A 16,137-nucleotide genomic window follows, 5' to 3' on the forward strand; every position below is an offset into this window, starting at 1 on the left:
ACAACCTTGCCAGGTGATGTTTTTGTCTTTCCACGCTTGAGAACCGTTTCATAACAAGCAGTCCACTACTATCGAATTGGACTCGGTTGATTTCACTGGTGCACAGCCCAAATTCCCACCAAAAACCAATGCTTTATTAACGCTCGAAATGCTTTTTGATTCATTTTTTTTGTAAACTAACACAAGTTGGTTCGCCAAAAATGCTACATTTCTTTAACTAATAGTCATAATCTAAATACTAGAAATCACATAGATGGTATTAGTAGTACTAACTATGTATCAGCTACAGTCAAATGTGGACGGGTCCTCTAGTAATAACGGGTGATTTTTTTGAGGTTAGGATTTTCATGCATTAGTATTTGACAGATCACGTGGGATTTCAGACATGGTGTCAAAGAGAAAGATGCTCAGTATGCTTTGACATTTCATCATGAATAGACTTACTAACGAGCAACGCTTGCAAATCATTGAATTTTATTACCAAAATCAAAAAAAGAAAATCCGCTTTTTTATCGACAAATTTTGTTCAGCGATGAGGCTCATTTCTGGTTGAATGGCTACGTAAATAAGCAAAATTGCCGCATTTGGGGTGAAGAGCAACCAGAAGCCGTTCAAGAACTGCCCATGCATCCCGAAAAATGCACTGTTTGGTGTGGTTTGTACGCTGGTGGAATCATTGGACCGTATTTTTTCAAAGATGCTGTTGGACGCAACGTTACGGTGAATGGCGATCGCTATCGTTCGATGCTAACAAACTTTTTGTTGCCAAAAATGGAAGAACTGAACTTGGTTGACATGTGGTTTCAACAAGATGGCGCTACATGCCACACAGCTCGCGATTCTATGGCCATTTTGAGGGAAAACTTCGGACAACAATTCATCTCAAGAAATGGACCCGTAAGTTGGCCACCAAGATCATGCGATTTAACGCCTTTAGACTATTTTTGTGGGGCTACGTCAAGTCTAAAGTCTACAGAAATAAGCCAGCAACTATTCCAGCTTTGGAAGACAACATTTCCGAAGAAATTCGGGCTATTCCGGCCGAAATGCTCGAAAAAGTTGCCCAAAATTGGACTTTCCGAATGGACCACCTAAGACGCAGCCGCGGTCAACATTTAAATGAAATTATCTTCAAAAAGTAAATGTCATGAACCAATCTAACGTTTCAAATAAAGAACCGATGAGATTTTGCAAATTTTATGCGTTTTTTTTTTTAAAAAAGTTATCAAGCTCTTAAAAAATCACCCTTTATTTACTTAAAGAAAAAGCACTCTTTGTTTGGGGTTGAACGGTGGCAATGAGCGGCCAGGTACAAGCAGATGGACATATGAATTGGAAAATTTTTAATATGTTCTCGAACATCGTAATGGAAACAGAATGCTCCATGTGGACGCACTTAGTCGCACTTAAAATATCCTAGTTCTTGAAGAAAACACGTTTGAGCAAAATATGTCAATACGCCTCGATCGGGATAGATAAATAATTGGAATCCGGAGAGAGTTGGCCAATAGGGAAAATTGTGTTTTAAAAATACGTAATGGCTTAGTTTATAGAAAAAAACAGGCAATATATACTATTTTAGATACCAATTGAGATGGAAGAACATTTGTTGAGAAAGTATCACTATGTGGCTAAATGAGTTAAGCTTTCCGCCCTCATACACTACTACACCACACAACACTCCACTCACAAAGCAACACTGGCACACTCACCACACCTGGAGACAACACTCAGCGATTGGAAGCAGCAGTCTACACCCACACACACACACCAATACACGCCCAAACCCACCAAAACTCTCCACAGCCCAACGAGCAAAAAGCCTCGTCCTGGAAGAAGCCGCCCTTTTCGACCGCGATTTTCGAGCAATAAACATCGGCGCACGTTTCTATACATTTTTGGGTATTTTCGGCACGCAGCTCCACGTTTCTACATTTTTGGTATTTTCGGCACGCAGCTCCACGTTTCTACATTTTTGGTACTTTCGGCACGCAGCTACACGATTTTTTATATATATACATTTTTCGTCATCTTCGGCGCGCAGCTCAACCACCGTTCCCACATTGGGAGATCCTCTACGCGCAGCAGCTGAATCAACTCATCATCACTACATCGTTTTATAAAACATTGCCACCTTCACTGGTATCCGACCAGGAGGTTTTTATTATAACCTTTTCGTTGCTTTCAATAAAATTTTTAACTTGAAGTGAACAACAAAATACTTATATATTGCGTCCTAAAAGGAGTGGGTATTTAAAAACAAGTGGTAAGTCGTATCTATGGTCCTTCGAGCCATCTTGGATGGCACTATTGTGAAACAAAGAAAAAAATAATAATAATAAGAATAAAAATAATTTAAAACAAAATTATACAACCAAGTGGTGGGAAAAAAAAAGCTAAAAATATTAAGTTAAAGTGACAAACAAAAGTGAATAAGTGCGCAAGTGCAGTGAAATTGACGAAGAAAAAAAAAAAGAGAAAATAACAATTAAAAAGAGTGCAAGTGAAAACAGCATGTGAAATTATATAAAAAATAAAACAAGATACAGTGCCCGAAACTAAAATAATAGAATATAAAAAGGAAAAAAAAGTATAAGTGTTAAAAGTGCACACATACTTACCTATTCCATGTGCCCGCAAAAAGCCCAACAACAAAGTTTGGGTAGTGACAAAAAACAGGAAAACAAAGAAATTAAAATCAAATAAGAATACACATACATAACATATACATCACAGTGCGGTGCAAAAAATAAGCAGTTACAAATAAAGAACGGGCGCGGGAAAAAGAAAACAAAACCACCTAACTAATAAGTAAAAAACAAAAAACAGCGGGCGCGAATATATAATCATATATGTATATAAAAAATACATATTAATATAAAACGGGCGCGGAATAAAACAACAGACAAATAACAACAAGCCAGCAAACAAGGAACCCACCGAATCATCCCAGGGCAGGATTATAAGGACAAAAACCGTCCGACCCACAATTTGGCCATTACTAATCCCCAAAATCCCATGAGGGATATCAAAGTGAGTCGTATCGATTCCTTTTAGTATTTCATTTTTCAATTTTTTGCACATATGTACTATGTATTATTACGGTAAAAATTTGTCACAAATTCATTTAACTTACATAGAATAACTCATCAAGTTATTCTCACTTTATTTATTGGTTTTGCAAAAAAAAAAAAACAAACAACACACCGGTTATCAAACAGTTATAAATAACTTTTGGTAAAAACTGAAATACTGCAAAAAACAGTTGGGCATAACCGACAACATATACATATATATATATAGATATATATATATTTATATACCGTATATATATATCGAGATATAAATGTTTTAACTGTCATTTACTGCTTACCTTCGTGTATCAAAACACAAAATATCTCCAAAAAAAAAAATTCAAGTAAGTAAGCTAAAGTAAATGCGAAAACAAAAAAAATAGTTATATATATATATGTATATATACATAGAGAAAAAAAAGGCGAGAAAAGGTCAAGAAAACCTAATCGAATATTACATATTTACATATATGCACTATTTCAATATATATACGCTTTATTATAGTTAAAATTTTATCATACGTATATATATATACTCAGCCGTTGAGAGCAAGTGCACTACCGGAATATTTGCTCATCTACATACATACAAATATATACATCTATACTCATTCGTTGGAGAGCATCTAAGTCAGTGGTCGGCATTTCATAGCAAAATTTTGCAAACTAACTTCACACGTACGCTTACGCTCTATCGTTCAGTCGTTGTCGAGCCATCAACGAATTAACATCACGCAAGACCATAGCGCAAAACGAAATATGCCCTCCGAGAAATATTTTATGATTCCAAATGCCTTTGATGCCACGCAATGCCTTTTATATTCCAAGTCTTTTAAAGATAATAGGGAATATATCCTCAAAAGACAATTTGTTAATTTTCATTATACTATTAATTAATAATAAAAATTGCTTAATTTTAATTCCAATTTCTCACTGGGCTACTTTATTTTCGTGCTCACCAACACAGTGACAGATCCTCTCATGCCGACCACTGATCTAAGTGCACTACCGGAATATTTGCTCATCTACATACATACAAATATATACATCTATACTCATTCGTTGGAGAGCCTCTAATTGCACGACCGGAATTTGTGCTCACCATAATACTTACATACATACATATTTACTCGCTTATTACACGCAGCAACTTTTGTTTCGGCAACTCTTGGTTTATAGGCGAGGGGGCGACGAGGAGAGGAGAATCGCGCCGAGTTTCCAATGTTCAGCAACTCGCTTTGTGTTCTTATTCGTAGCAGTTCGCTGCGACGTTTTTCGGCATTCGTGTTCTTTCTTTCGTAGTACATAGTTGCATTTGAGTATATTTTTTGAAATTAATATTTTGAATATATTTAAAAAATTTAATTTCATCTTTTGGCAAGTAATTTGCAAATATGTATACAAATATACATAATATAATTTAAATATTTTAGAAAATGGAGTATGACGAAAAAATCGAATTAATTAAAGATATTGTGAAATGTATGGAGAAAGCCATACAAATTGATTCAGACGATAGTGAAAAGGGTGACATACATATGTATGTGAAATTCTGTCATATAATCTTTGTTTTCATTTTGAATTATAAATAAAATGTATTTCTTAATTGTCAGAACTGATTAATAACTATATGTGATAGAGTGGCCCAAATACCCATAAGGAAAAAGAAACGACAATGGGTTAAAGTAAAGAGTAGACAATGGGTTAAAGTAAAGTGAAAGAGAATGAGAAAAAAAGTCGAACAGAGTTCGCCACACAAGTTGCTCGTGTGAAGGTAATGGGCGACAGCAAAAGAGAATCGCCCGAGAATTAGCAACTTTTGTCGCCTCGTGTAATAATAGACTTACGGGAAATTAAGAGAGTGCACATTTGCTAATCGAAGTTCACAAACGATTTTATTTTACTTTTATTTTGCTTTGTTTTTCTATTCCGTCTATGCGCGCACGCTCAAAGGAGAAACAAAATACTCCTGCTTACAGGTACTCATATGTGTATGAGTAATTATATACGGAACGTTGATTATACCCTACGAGGGTACCTCAAAATATTATATACTTATTAAACGGTTCGGTAGGAAAAGTATAAAGTATTACAATATATTTACATATATAAATAAAATAATAATTAAACATTACGAACAATTTAAATTACATGTTCAAAGTCCAAATTGGCACATTTTCGGCAATACCCCTTGTTCTTTGATAAGCAAAAACAAGCAGGATTGCGTATATACATATGTACAAAAAGCGCTGATCTCTTATACGAGCACTCAGTTGCAAGTACATACAAACGTTTTCGTCTATAGGTATACCCTATAAGACATACAAACAAAAAGCAAATAAATAAAATAAATATTGCATATATTAAAAATAAATAAATTCGGTAATACTTTTATACTTTTTTCGAGATTAATTAAAACGAAACGCGTTATTTAATTTAATCCGATCAACAAAATAAAATAAAACAAAACATTTTACAATTTTACCAATTTTCAAAAAACTTTCGCATTTTCAAAAAACTTGCAATCAGCAATTCCGTTCAAAGTCAATCAGTTTACACTGATAGAAATTTTTTTTTTGATAAAATTTAATTTGTTCTAAATGGACACAGATTCCAAAGAATCTAAATCTTCTCAACTATTGAAAGTTCCAAAAATGATTTCGGACGAAAAAAGTCCATGTACACCTGCAGAAGCTACACGCTCAAAGCAAGGTGTTACGAAACAAAAAAGGGGGAAAGACATTACATACAGTAAATTTATTGCTGAGAGTGACAGTTTTATTAAATACTGCACTCGATTTTCATCTTCGCCGATTCAAGATAATTCTGAATCGGCATTAGAAATCAAAAAAGAAAATCTGGACAATTTTTGGATACGTCTCCAAGCTTCTTACGACGCAATAGTAGAATCTGATGATTCAGACCTACCAGAAAATTTCAAATCCTCGGCTTACGCCAAATATGAAAATTGCTTAGACCAATTTGAAGAAACGAAAGCAATGATTACAGATCAATTGAAACTAATTAAAGCAATTGCACCTACTCCACTTCCGCGAGTAGAGATGCCACAAGTACAAAGTCACGAGGCAAGTTCAGGCATCCACCTCAAGGTGCCCGCATGTGACACAGAAATTTTTCATGGGGGTTATGAACAATGGCCGTCCTTCCGGGACATGTTCACAGCCGTTTACATAAACCACCCAAAATTATCTAATGCACAAAAATTGTATCACCTCCGATACAAAACGAAATGTCAAGCTGGCGTCATAGTAAAACAGTTCGCATTAAATGACGACAATTTTAATATGGCTTGGGAAGCTTTAAAATCAAGATACGAGAATGAACGAATATTGGTCGATAAGCAGATAACAATTCTGATGAACTTGCCAAAAATTCAAAAGGAAACCAGTGAAGAATTTATCAAACTTCAATCCACTGTTTCCAATTGTTTGTCGATTTTATCGACCCAAAATATTCCCACATATAACTGGGACCCTATACTGGTAAATATATGCACAGCAGCATTGCCAGAAAAGTCTTTATTATTGTGGGAGCAATTGCTCTCATCACGTAAAAAATGCCCAACGTGGCAACAAATGAAAGATTTTCTCACTACCCAGTACGAAATCGCAGAAAGGGTAGACAAAAAAATAAATACAAGTAAACCAAAAGGTATTCAGCAAGACTTCAATAGAAGCTTCCACAAGCCCCAAGCCAATAGCAACAACAATTTAAATAGAAGCTTCTTCAAAACGCAATCGTTCTCATCTGAACAGAATAAATATCGATCATGTAAACTATGTACAGGAGGGCATAAGCTCAAATCTTGCGAGAGATTTAAAAAATTGAATATTATCGACCGCAACAATTTCGTGAAAACTAAAAGACTTTGTACAAACTGTCTGTCACATGCGCATACACTCAAAGAGTGCGAAAGCAAATTTAACTGCGTCTATTGTCATAAACGACACCATTCGATGCTTCATATTAATAATTTTTCCAGCTTACCCCCAAACAGCGCAAATATCAAAAGAGCCGCGGGTTTAGTTGCAACAACAAATCCCGAAGTGCCAAATTCTCAAAATTGCCAAGAAGCACCATGCTGCTCAAAGGCATTAAAAACTCAAACGCTACACAGCGAAGATCAAAGTAGGGTACTACTACCCACAGCAGTCGTCTCCATCGAACATCGAGGAGAACTGTTTAAGCTCAGAGCCCTAATAGACCAAGGATCACAACGATCTTTCATAGCGTCTAGGGCACAAAATAGGCTAAATCTGCCAACAAGACAAGCCAACTTTGAAATTACGGGAATGGGCGGAAGAGTAGTTCAAAACTCTAATAAAATCTGCCCCATTACCCTACTTTCCCCCCAAGCGGATATAAGAATACAAGCAGAAGCTATAGTCTTACCGCAATTAACCAATATGTTACCAAGCTATCATATAAATAGCAAGCATTGGGATAAGGTTTCACACCTTAAGTTAGCAGATCCCAACTGCAACACCCCCGCTCAAATTGACCTTCTATTAGGCAGCGATCTCATACCACAGATAATACTCGATGGTATTGAGAAAATTTCAAACACACTTTTGGCACAAAAGACTATTTTCGGTTGGATCCTAAGCGGACTAGTAAAGGAACCAGTCACAACTATGACAACTCAAGTTGAGGAAATCTCAAATGAGTACCTCAATTCACAATTGAGAAAATTTTGGGAGATAGAAGAACTCCCCCCCATTTCAATCAAAACCCCCGAAGATCAGCATTGTGAAGACTTTTACAAAGCTACAACTACTAGATCAGACAATGGTCGGTATGTCGTACGACTACCACTAAAACAACAATTTCCCAACACAATCGCCTAAGGTCACTCTCGCACCTCTGCAATACAGCAGTTTCAAAGTATGGAAAGAAACCTACTTAAAAAAGGTGAACTCAAACCAGAATATGATGGTGTGTTGGAAGAATACCTCCATTTAGATCACATGGAGGAAGTAAGCCCATGCGAAAAAATTATCAATGACAAATACTATTCATTTTACTTGCCACATCATGCGGTAGTAAAGCCAGATAAAAAAACAACTAAAGTAAGAGTTGTCTTCAACGCCTCAAGATCCACTAGCTCGGGGAATTCCCTAAACGATATCCTGTTTACGGGACCCACGCTCCAACCTGATTTAATGCTGCTTATTCTAAACTGGCGTATATTCAAATACGTATTCAACGGGGACGTCGAGAAAATGTATAGACAAATAGTCGTACATAAAGACGATCAAGATTTTCAGCGAATTATTTTCCGAAAATCCCCCAATAGTCCACTACGCGACTACAAGCTAAAAACAGTGACCTTTGGCGTTAACTGTGCCCCATACTTAGCCATTCGAACACTCCATGAATTGGCTGAAAACACCAAGTCCGAATTTCCTCTGGCGACCCAGGTGTTAAAATCGCAAACGTATGTAGACGATATTCTGTCTGGAAGTCACAGTCTTCCACAAGCATACGAATCACTATCACAGGTTATAAGAGCCCTCAAATCCGCAGGGTTTCCATTAAAAAAGATTACGGCAAATCACCCAACTATATTAAAAAATATACCAAAAGAAAATTTGTTGGACACTAATTTCCTTATTTTCGAAAAGGAAAGTACAACAAAAACTCTGGGCATCCAATGGAATGCGATATCGGACCAGTTTTCATACACAACTGAGTCCATATCCGCACTATCCGCCATTACAAAACGCCAAATTCTCTCCTCTGTGGCAAAACTTTTTGACCCCGCAGGATGGCTATCGCCAATTATGATACAAGCCAAAATCCTGATACAAGAATTATGGCTAGATGGTACCGACTGGGACGAGCAAGTAAAACCACTTCGTTTAGAAAAGTGGTCCCAGTTCGCGAGCAATCTAAAAGATATCACACAAATACAAATCCCAAGATGGGTTAATTATATCCCAGAGCACAAAGTCGAACTACACGGCTTTTGTGACGCCTCTGAAAAGGCGTATTGCGCCACTATATATGTTCGCACACAAAGCGACAAAGCGACCACAAGCCACTTACTAGTTGCAAAAGCAAAGGTGGCTCCTCTAAAAACCATAAGTCTACCACGACTAGAACTATGTGGTGCACTACTACTTGCCAAACTAGCATCCATAGTGCAAACGCAACTGAATATGGCAAAAAATAAATTATATCTCTGGTCTGATTCCGAGATTGTATTAGCCTGGTTGGAAAAACCACCACATGCATGGAAGACGTATATCTCCAATCGAACGTCTCAAATTCTTGACCTAGTGGGATCAACCACTTGGCGACACGTAGCCAGTGCTGACAATCCTGCTGATCTAGGTACAAGAGAGTGCAAACCTCTGCACCTTGCCACCACCACCCTCTGGTGGAATGGCCCCCGATGGTTAACAGAATCTCCCGATTCTTGGCCACAATCGCTCATGCGCAACATTATTGCCCCAGAAAGTCGAAAGATCGACTCCTTTCACACAACATTGGATGATACTGACATCCTTGAGAGATTTTCATCTTACCCCGAGCCCTCAGGGTAATCGCTTACATGTTCAAATTCATCGAGCGACTCAAACTTACAGCCCTATTCTGAAAAAACCTCTCAACTGAGTTGAGAGGAAATATTTGAGAGATTTTCTTGTGAGGCATAATTTGTGAGGCTATTCTAGCTCAAACCTCATAAGAAAAAAGCTTAAAAAAGTCACCACGTGAGGTAAAAAGCTTTTAGCTGTCAAACAGCTGTTTTAAGAAAAATAAGCATACAAAAATGGACACAACAATGGATAATCAGAATATGTAAGTAATTTTGCAAATTTTAAATATATATATATATATACAATAATTTTATATATTCCTAGGCGCACAAAAACGGAGAGAACAACTCAGGAGCAGCTGCAGCATTACATAATGTTTTGCAAGCAGCATCTGAGTTGCAACGCGGGAAAGCTAACTCCGACCAACCCTCAAGGGCTGCAAATGCTTTGGTCGGAGAGTTAGCAGACAATTTAAATGCATTAAGAGGCCCAAACGCGGTCGGCAGCCAAGTGGAAGGAGGTAAGTTAATAAATGCTTGTGTTTGTGTCATATTATTAAAAATACATACATATATTCCATAGTCATTAATGCATTGGAAACACCAGTTGCGATCGCGAGCGCGCAAACTGAAAGCACATTCGCAAGCGACTGGTGGGGGCCCTCCGATAAGTGGAATGACTCCATTCGAGGAGCAAGCCAATAACAACATTTGGGGCAGCAGCAGCGGTAGATGGATTGCCGGGTGTTGCGACTTTGGGTCATCAGGTAATATTTTAATTTAATATTTGTCGGACTATTTATTTTTTTTTAATTACATGAGGCAATAATTGGTCCGTTTTATACTTACAGGTTTTGCCGTTTTATATAAATACACTTGAAGCTCCAGCTTCCTCGCCAACAACAAACAGTCGCATCGCCTGCTCCAGCACCCTCACTAGCAGTCGCATCGCCTGCTTTAGCGCCAACACAAACAGTCGCATCGCCTGCTTTAGCGCCAACACCAACAGTCGCATCGCCTGTTCCAGCATCTTCACTAGCAGTCACATCGCCTGCTCCAGCTTTTCCTGCTTTATCAATCAATTTTTCTTCCTCGCCATCACCTCATTTTTCTTCTTCACCATCACCTCCATCTTCTTCCTTATCTCCTCCCATATTATCTTCTTCTATGCCATCGCCTTCTTATATCCCTCCCGAAAAGTTGACTGCAGCGAAGATGCTTGGAACAGTGCTAAAAAAAATGGAGGACAGAGAAAAGCGAGAGGAGGAAACCATTGCTCTACAAAGGCAAATTGTAGAGCAAAATGCGCAGATGGCAGGGGTGCTGACTCAAATGACACAGGCACTAACCTCGCTGTCAGAGGTTATGGCTAAGTTGTCCCAAAAATTGGATAAATAATAATAAAAAAATGTAAAAAAAATGAAATAAAATGTAAAAATGAAATAGAAATGTAAAAAATGAAAATAAAAATGTAAAAAATGAAATAAAAATGTAAAAAATGAAATAGAAATGTAAGAAATGAAATAAAAATGTAAAAAATGAAATAGAAATGTAAGAAATGAAATAAAAATGTAAGAAATGAAATAAAAATGTAAAAAATGAAATAGAAATGTAAAAAATGAAATAAAAATGTAAAAAATGAAAAAAAAAATTAAATAAAATAACATGAATTATTTAAACATATGTAGATGTGTTTTTATTCATTCTTAGAGGAAGTAAAATGTACAGAGACAGTAAGTAACTTACATATATGTATATATATTTATATATATATATTTATAATACATAACGCCGCTGGAAATATATACATACATATGTATATTATAAAGACATAATGTAACGTTCTCTTACTCTAGCACCCTCCCTAAAATTGGGGTTTTCGAAAACAATTTCGGTGTCTTGTGATTCTTCTAAAACTTCTTCGAAGCCAAGGTCTGCAGCCACACCATGCTTCAGTAATATGTTGTGAAGAATTGTACACGCGTAAATAATCAAAGACGCTTTTTCAGGGCTGTAATGAAGAATGCGGTGTTTTGAGAGGCACCGGAATCGTGACTTCAAAACACCAAAGGCCCTCTCAATGGTATTACGTGCTTTGGCGTGCAACTTATTGTAACGCACTTCCCTTGCGTTTGAAGGTTCAGCGACTGGCGTTAAACAGCCATGGCTCCAATGGATATCCTTGGTCGCCTAACAACCACGAATCACTTTGCGTGTTATAGGTATTTGTGAGGTGCATACGTGTTGGGGATGTGGTCCAAATACCAGAATCATGGCAAGACCCGGGATATTTTGCGTTGACAGCGGTGAACAGAAGTCGATGATCACAAACCTGCCAAAAATGCAAATATATACATACATATGTATGTATTAATAGAAAGATTGGTAAATAGTTTGTATAATATAAACCATTACGTACTGCTTCTACAATAAGGCTGTAAAATCCGGTTTCCGGTTCATAAACAGTGAGAGAGGAGTAGTGGCGTCTGTAGTTGAGGGTGAAACAATCCCAATATGGGTACAATCGATTGCGCCGATTGTGCCCTTGATTCCAAATTTCGTGTAAAAACTGTAAAAAAAAATTTATTTTATTTATTTATTTATATTTATATTTATTTATTTATCTTACCCCTTCTTTGCATCTGACACATCCTGCGCGCTTGAAGGGAAATAAATTTCACTTCCCTTAACATCAACAATTAGTTTTGAAATAAAGTGCAGAGCTCTTGATACTGAGGATTGGCTCATAGAGAGCATATAATTATTCCCAACGCATTTTGATACGAGCCATGCCCGTAAAAATATAAAACTCGTCAGGAAACGCAGATCAAAAGGAATATTTGACTTCTGCACATCATGCGGCTCCAATTCACTTATCAGCAATTTACATAGCGATTTTGGGAATCGAATGTGTTAATAAATGCAGTGTCTTGCATAGTAAAGGGATCGCTTTTGTCTCGCAAACCTTTAAAATTTTTCTCCTACCTCCCGATTCCTCCTCCTCAACAATTGCCGCATATACAAATAATAATTCCTCCATTTCTAATAACACTCAATTCTCAATATTTTAAAAAATTCAAAATATGCAAAACAAAACAAACACAGATGTTTTGTATTATGATGCCTGCTTTCACACGTCACAGATATTTGTGAGAATAGTGAGCATTTGAGCTTTTGAATTTTCGCCAGAATAAGGTAACCCTCACTACAGTGAGAAACATCATTGTAGTGAGGTTGGTGACTTTTGTGAGGGCATGAGAATAGGGCTGTTAGAATTAAGGGAATACGCACCGTATATCCCCAAGGCGATACAGTGACGCACCTAGCCTTACAAAAAGCAAAGGTCGCTCTTATCGCATCTACTCAAGCGCGCTACTTCAGCCAAGAGATATCGTTACTAAGAGAATCGAAGCCAATTGACAAAAAGAGCTCACTCTTAGTACTAAACCCATTCATAGATACGAAGGGTCTACTTCGTGCAAATGGTCGGCTTGCCAATTCAAGCCTAACGTATAACGAACGTCATCCCATTGTTATACCAGAGAGATCGCAACTTGCCACATTATATCTCAATTATGTCCACGTACTATTATTACATGCAGAACACCGCCTCATGCAGCAAATAGTCCGCCAAGAGTTTTATATCCCAAGACTCAAGCCAAAGATAAAGAAATGCATTTTTTCGTGCAAGATTTGCACTATGCATAAACAAAAGATGCGAACACAGATTAACGCAGCACTTCCACCGGAACGCTGCAACTTTGCTCTGCCCTTCACTGTCACAGGTGTCGATTTTGCTGGGCCTTTTCAAATAAAGGCGTCCATGCTAAGGTCTCCCACAATGATGAAAGGCTACGTGGCTGCCTTTGTCTGTTTTACGACAAAAGCAGTACACCTCGAGCTATGTAGTAATCTGACAAAAGAGGCTTTCCTCGCGGCATTTGCTCGCTTCGTCGGACGACGTGGTTTTCCGTCAAAGCTCATGAGCGACAACGGCAAGACATTTATAGGTGCTCAAAGAGCCACCGAAAAACAGTTTGTGGACTTTATCAAACAAGTTTCCCCTGAGATTGTACAAAAGTACGCTCCCCAAGGCATTAACTGGCAGTTCATCCCTCCAAGCGCTCCTCATATGGGTGCTTTATGGGAATCAGCGGTAAAAAGCTTTAAATCCCACTTTAAAAAGTAGCTGGAAACTACAAATTTAACTTCGAAGAATTTACAACATTATTAATTCGTATTGAAGCCGCTCGCAAGATCCCTCAGATCTAACAGCTCTTACACCAGGGCACTTTCTCAAAGGAGCACCCATTCTGGCCATACCTGAGCCAGGCGTGGAGTCGCTTTCCTTGCTAAATAGATGGGAAAGAATTAAAATTCTCCATCATAATTTCAGCCGCCGATGGAAGGAGGAGTATATAAAGGACCTTCACAAAAGGTACCGCTGGAAAACTCCCGAAAAGGCGCCAAAGCTTGGAGACTTTGTCCTAATACACGATGATTGTCTCCCCCCTACAGAATGGCGGCTTGGTCGCATAGAGAAGCTTCATCACGGCTCCGACGGTCATATCCGAGTAGTCGATCTCCGTACGCAAAACGGAACGCTGACCAGACCGCTCGTTAAACTGTGCTTCCTACCAACCGCAGATAATAGCGAAAATGCGCGTAATGAACAATCCATACAATCCGTACAATAATACCGACACGCAGAAAATGAAGCATCCGTTAATAACTAAAACCGAAATCAATCGCACATATGATAAATCAAAAAGATATTAAAAAATAATGGGTAGATTAGTAAACTCTGACAAACCAAATACAGTTGGTTACAAATCGTACAATTTCATAATATATAGAAATGAGTTGCAACTAAAAACGACTTTTTCTCCATACAGGCAAACATGGATTCAGAGAGCATGTCAACTCCAACACCAACACTGCGATCGGCCATCAGTGTTCCCCGTCCTGGGGTTGTCCCAACCGCGGCGCCCCGTACAGTCACCGCATCCGCACCGTCAACTGCAGCTCGTAATGGCACACGAGCACCAGTACCCACACCGTCACCACCAGCGGAGCCGCATCGCATACGATGCCCCCTTTGTCGCCGCCCCCATCGACTGCAACACTGTGGGCTCTTCAAGGGCATGTCACCCATCCAGCGGCAGCAGTTAGCACAGGCGCATGGGCATTGCAACAATTGTCTGGCACACATGCACGCGACTGAGGACTGTGACTCTGGGGCATTGTGCCAAATGTGTGGCCGGCAGCATCACACGCTGCTCCACCGCACCCCAAGACGTGAGGTTGGTCGGCCACCTGCCACTCGCAGACCGCAGCAACCCAGCAGTGTGGCACGACGACGAAGACCGCCACCACCTCCTGAGTCCCGCCTATGGCGTCCGCGAAACGCAGTACCCATCAGGCGCCATCGTCAAAGACCACACTACCGGCGCACGTCCGGACTTAGCAACGTTGTGGCAACGTTGCAACAACTTCAGCGATTGCTAGGCTGAACTTTCGCCTAGGGGGGCCGGGATGGCTAAATGAGTTAAGCTTTCCGCCCTCATACACTACTACACCACACAACACTCCACTCACAAAGCAACACTGGCACACTCACCACACCTGGAGACAACACTCAGCGATTGGAAGCAGCAGTCTACACCCACACACACACACACCAATACACGCCCAAACCCACCAAAACTCTCCACAGCCCAACGAGCAAAAAGCCTCGTCCTGGAAGAAGCCGCCCTTTTCGACCGCGATTTTCGAGCAATAAACATCGGCGCACGTTTCTATACATTTTTGGGTATTTTCGGCACGCAGCTCCACGTTTCTACATTTTTGGTATTTTCGGCACGCAGCTCCACGTTTCTACATTTTTGGTACTTTCGGCACGCAGCTACACGATTTTTTATATATATACATTTTTCGTCATCTTCGGCGCGCAGCTCAACCACCGTTCCCACATTGGGAGATCCTCTACGCGCAGCAGCTGAATCAACTCATCATCACTACATCGTTTTATAATACATTGCCACCTTCACTGGTATCCGACCAGGAGGTTTTTATTATAACCTTTTCGTTGCTTTCAATAAAATTTTTAACTTGAAGTGAACAACAAAATACTTATATATTGCGTCCTAAAAGGAGTGGGTATTTAAAAACAAGTGGTAAGTTGTATCTACTATGGAATGGTTCATATGGGAAGTAACAAAGTTTTCAGTGCTATAATAAAATCATATTGGTTTCCCAAAATGAAGGAAGAAATTAAACAATACATTCATATATCTCAAATTGCCTGAAGTGTATTGCATTTTCCGCGAAAAGTAGGAAACATGAATCGTACCATTCGAAACTATTCACGCGGATCACTTTCTTCCAGTGCCATTTAAACGTTCTAAGCAAAAATATGTATTTTTGGTTATAGATGGATTTATAATTAGGCTGTTCACGATAAGGTGGTTATCGGGTTATGTGGTTATGTGATTAAGTAAA

The 16,137-nt window shown here is 38.8% G+C and overlaps 1 protein-coding gene across 1 annotated transcript; it reads left to right on the forward strand.

Moving 5' to 3' along the window:
- Positions 1-1,780: 1,780 nt before the first annotated feature.
- LOC125776727 (uncharacterized) lies at positions 1,781-15,859 on the forward strand. Its single transcript, XM_049450278.1, has 2 exons — positions 1,781-3,033; positions 14,532-15,859. Exons 1-2 carry the CDS (start codon positions 3,019-3,021, stop codon positions 15,147-15,149), a joined length of 633 nt encoding a protein of 210 aa, XP_049306235.1. The 5' UTR covers positions 1,781-3,018; the 3' UTR covers positions 15,150-15,859.
- Positions 15,860-16,137: the final 278 nt, after the last annotated feature.

Source organism: Bactrocera dorsalis, chromosome 2, assembly GCF_023373825.1.
Source record: "Bactrocera dorsalis isolate Fly_Bdor chromosome 2, ASM2337382v1, whole genome shotgun sequence".
Lineage (NCBI taxonomy): Eukaryota > Metazoa > Arthropoda > Insecta > Diptera > Tephritidae > Bactrocera > Bactrocera dorsalis.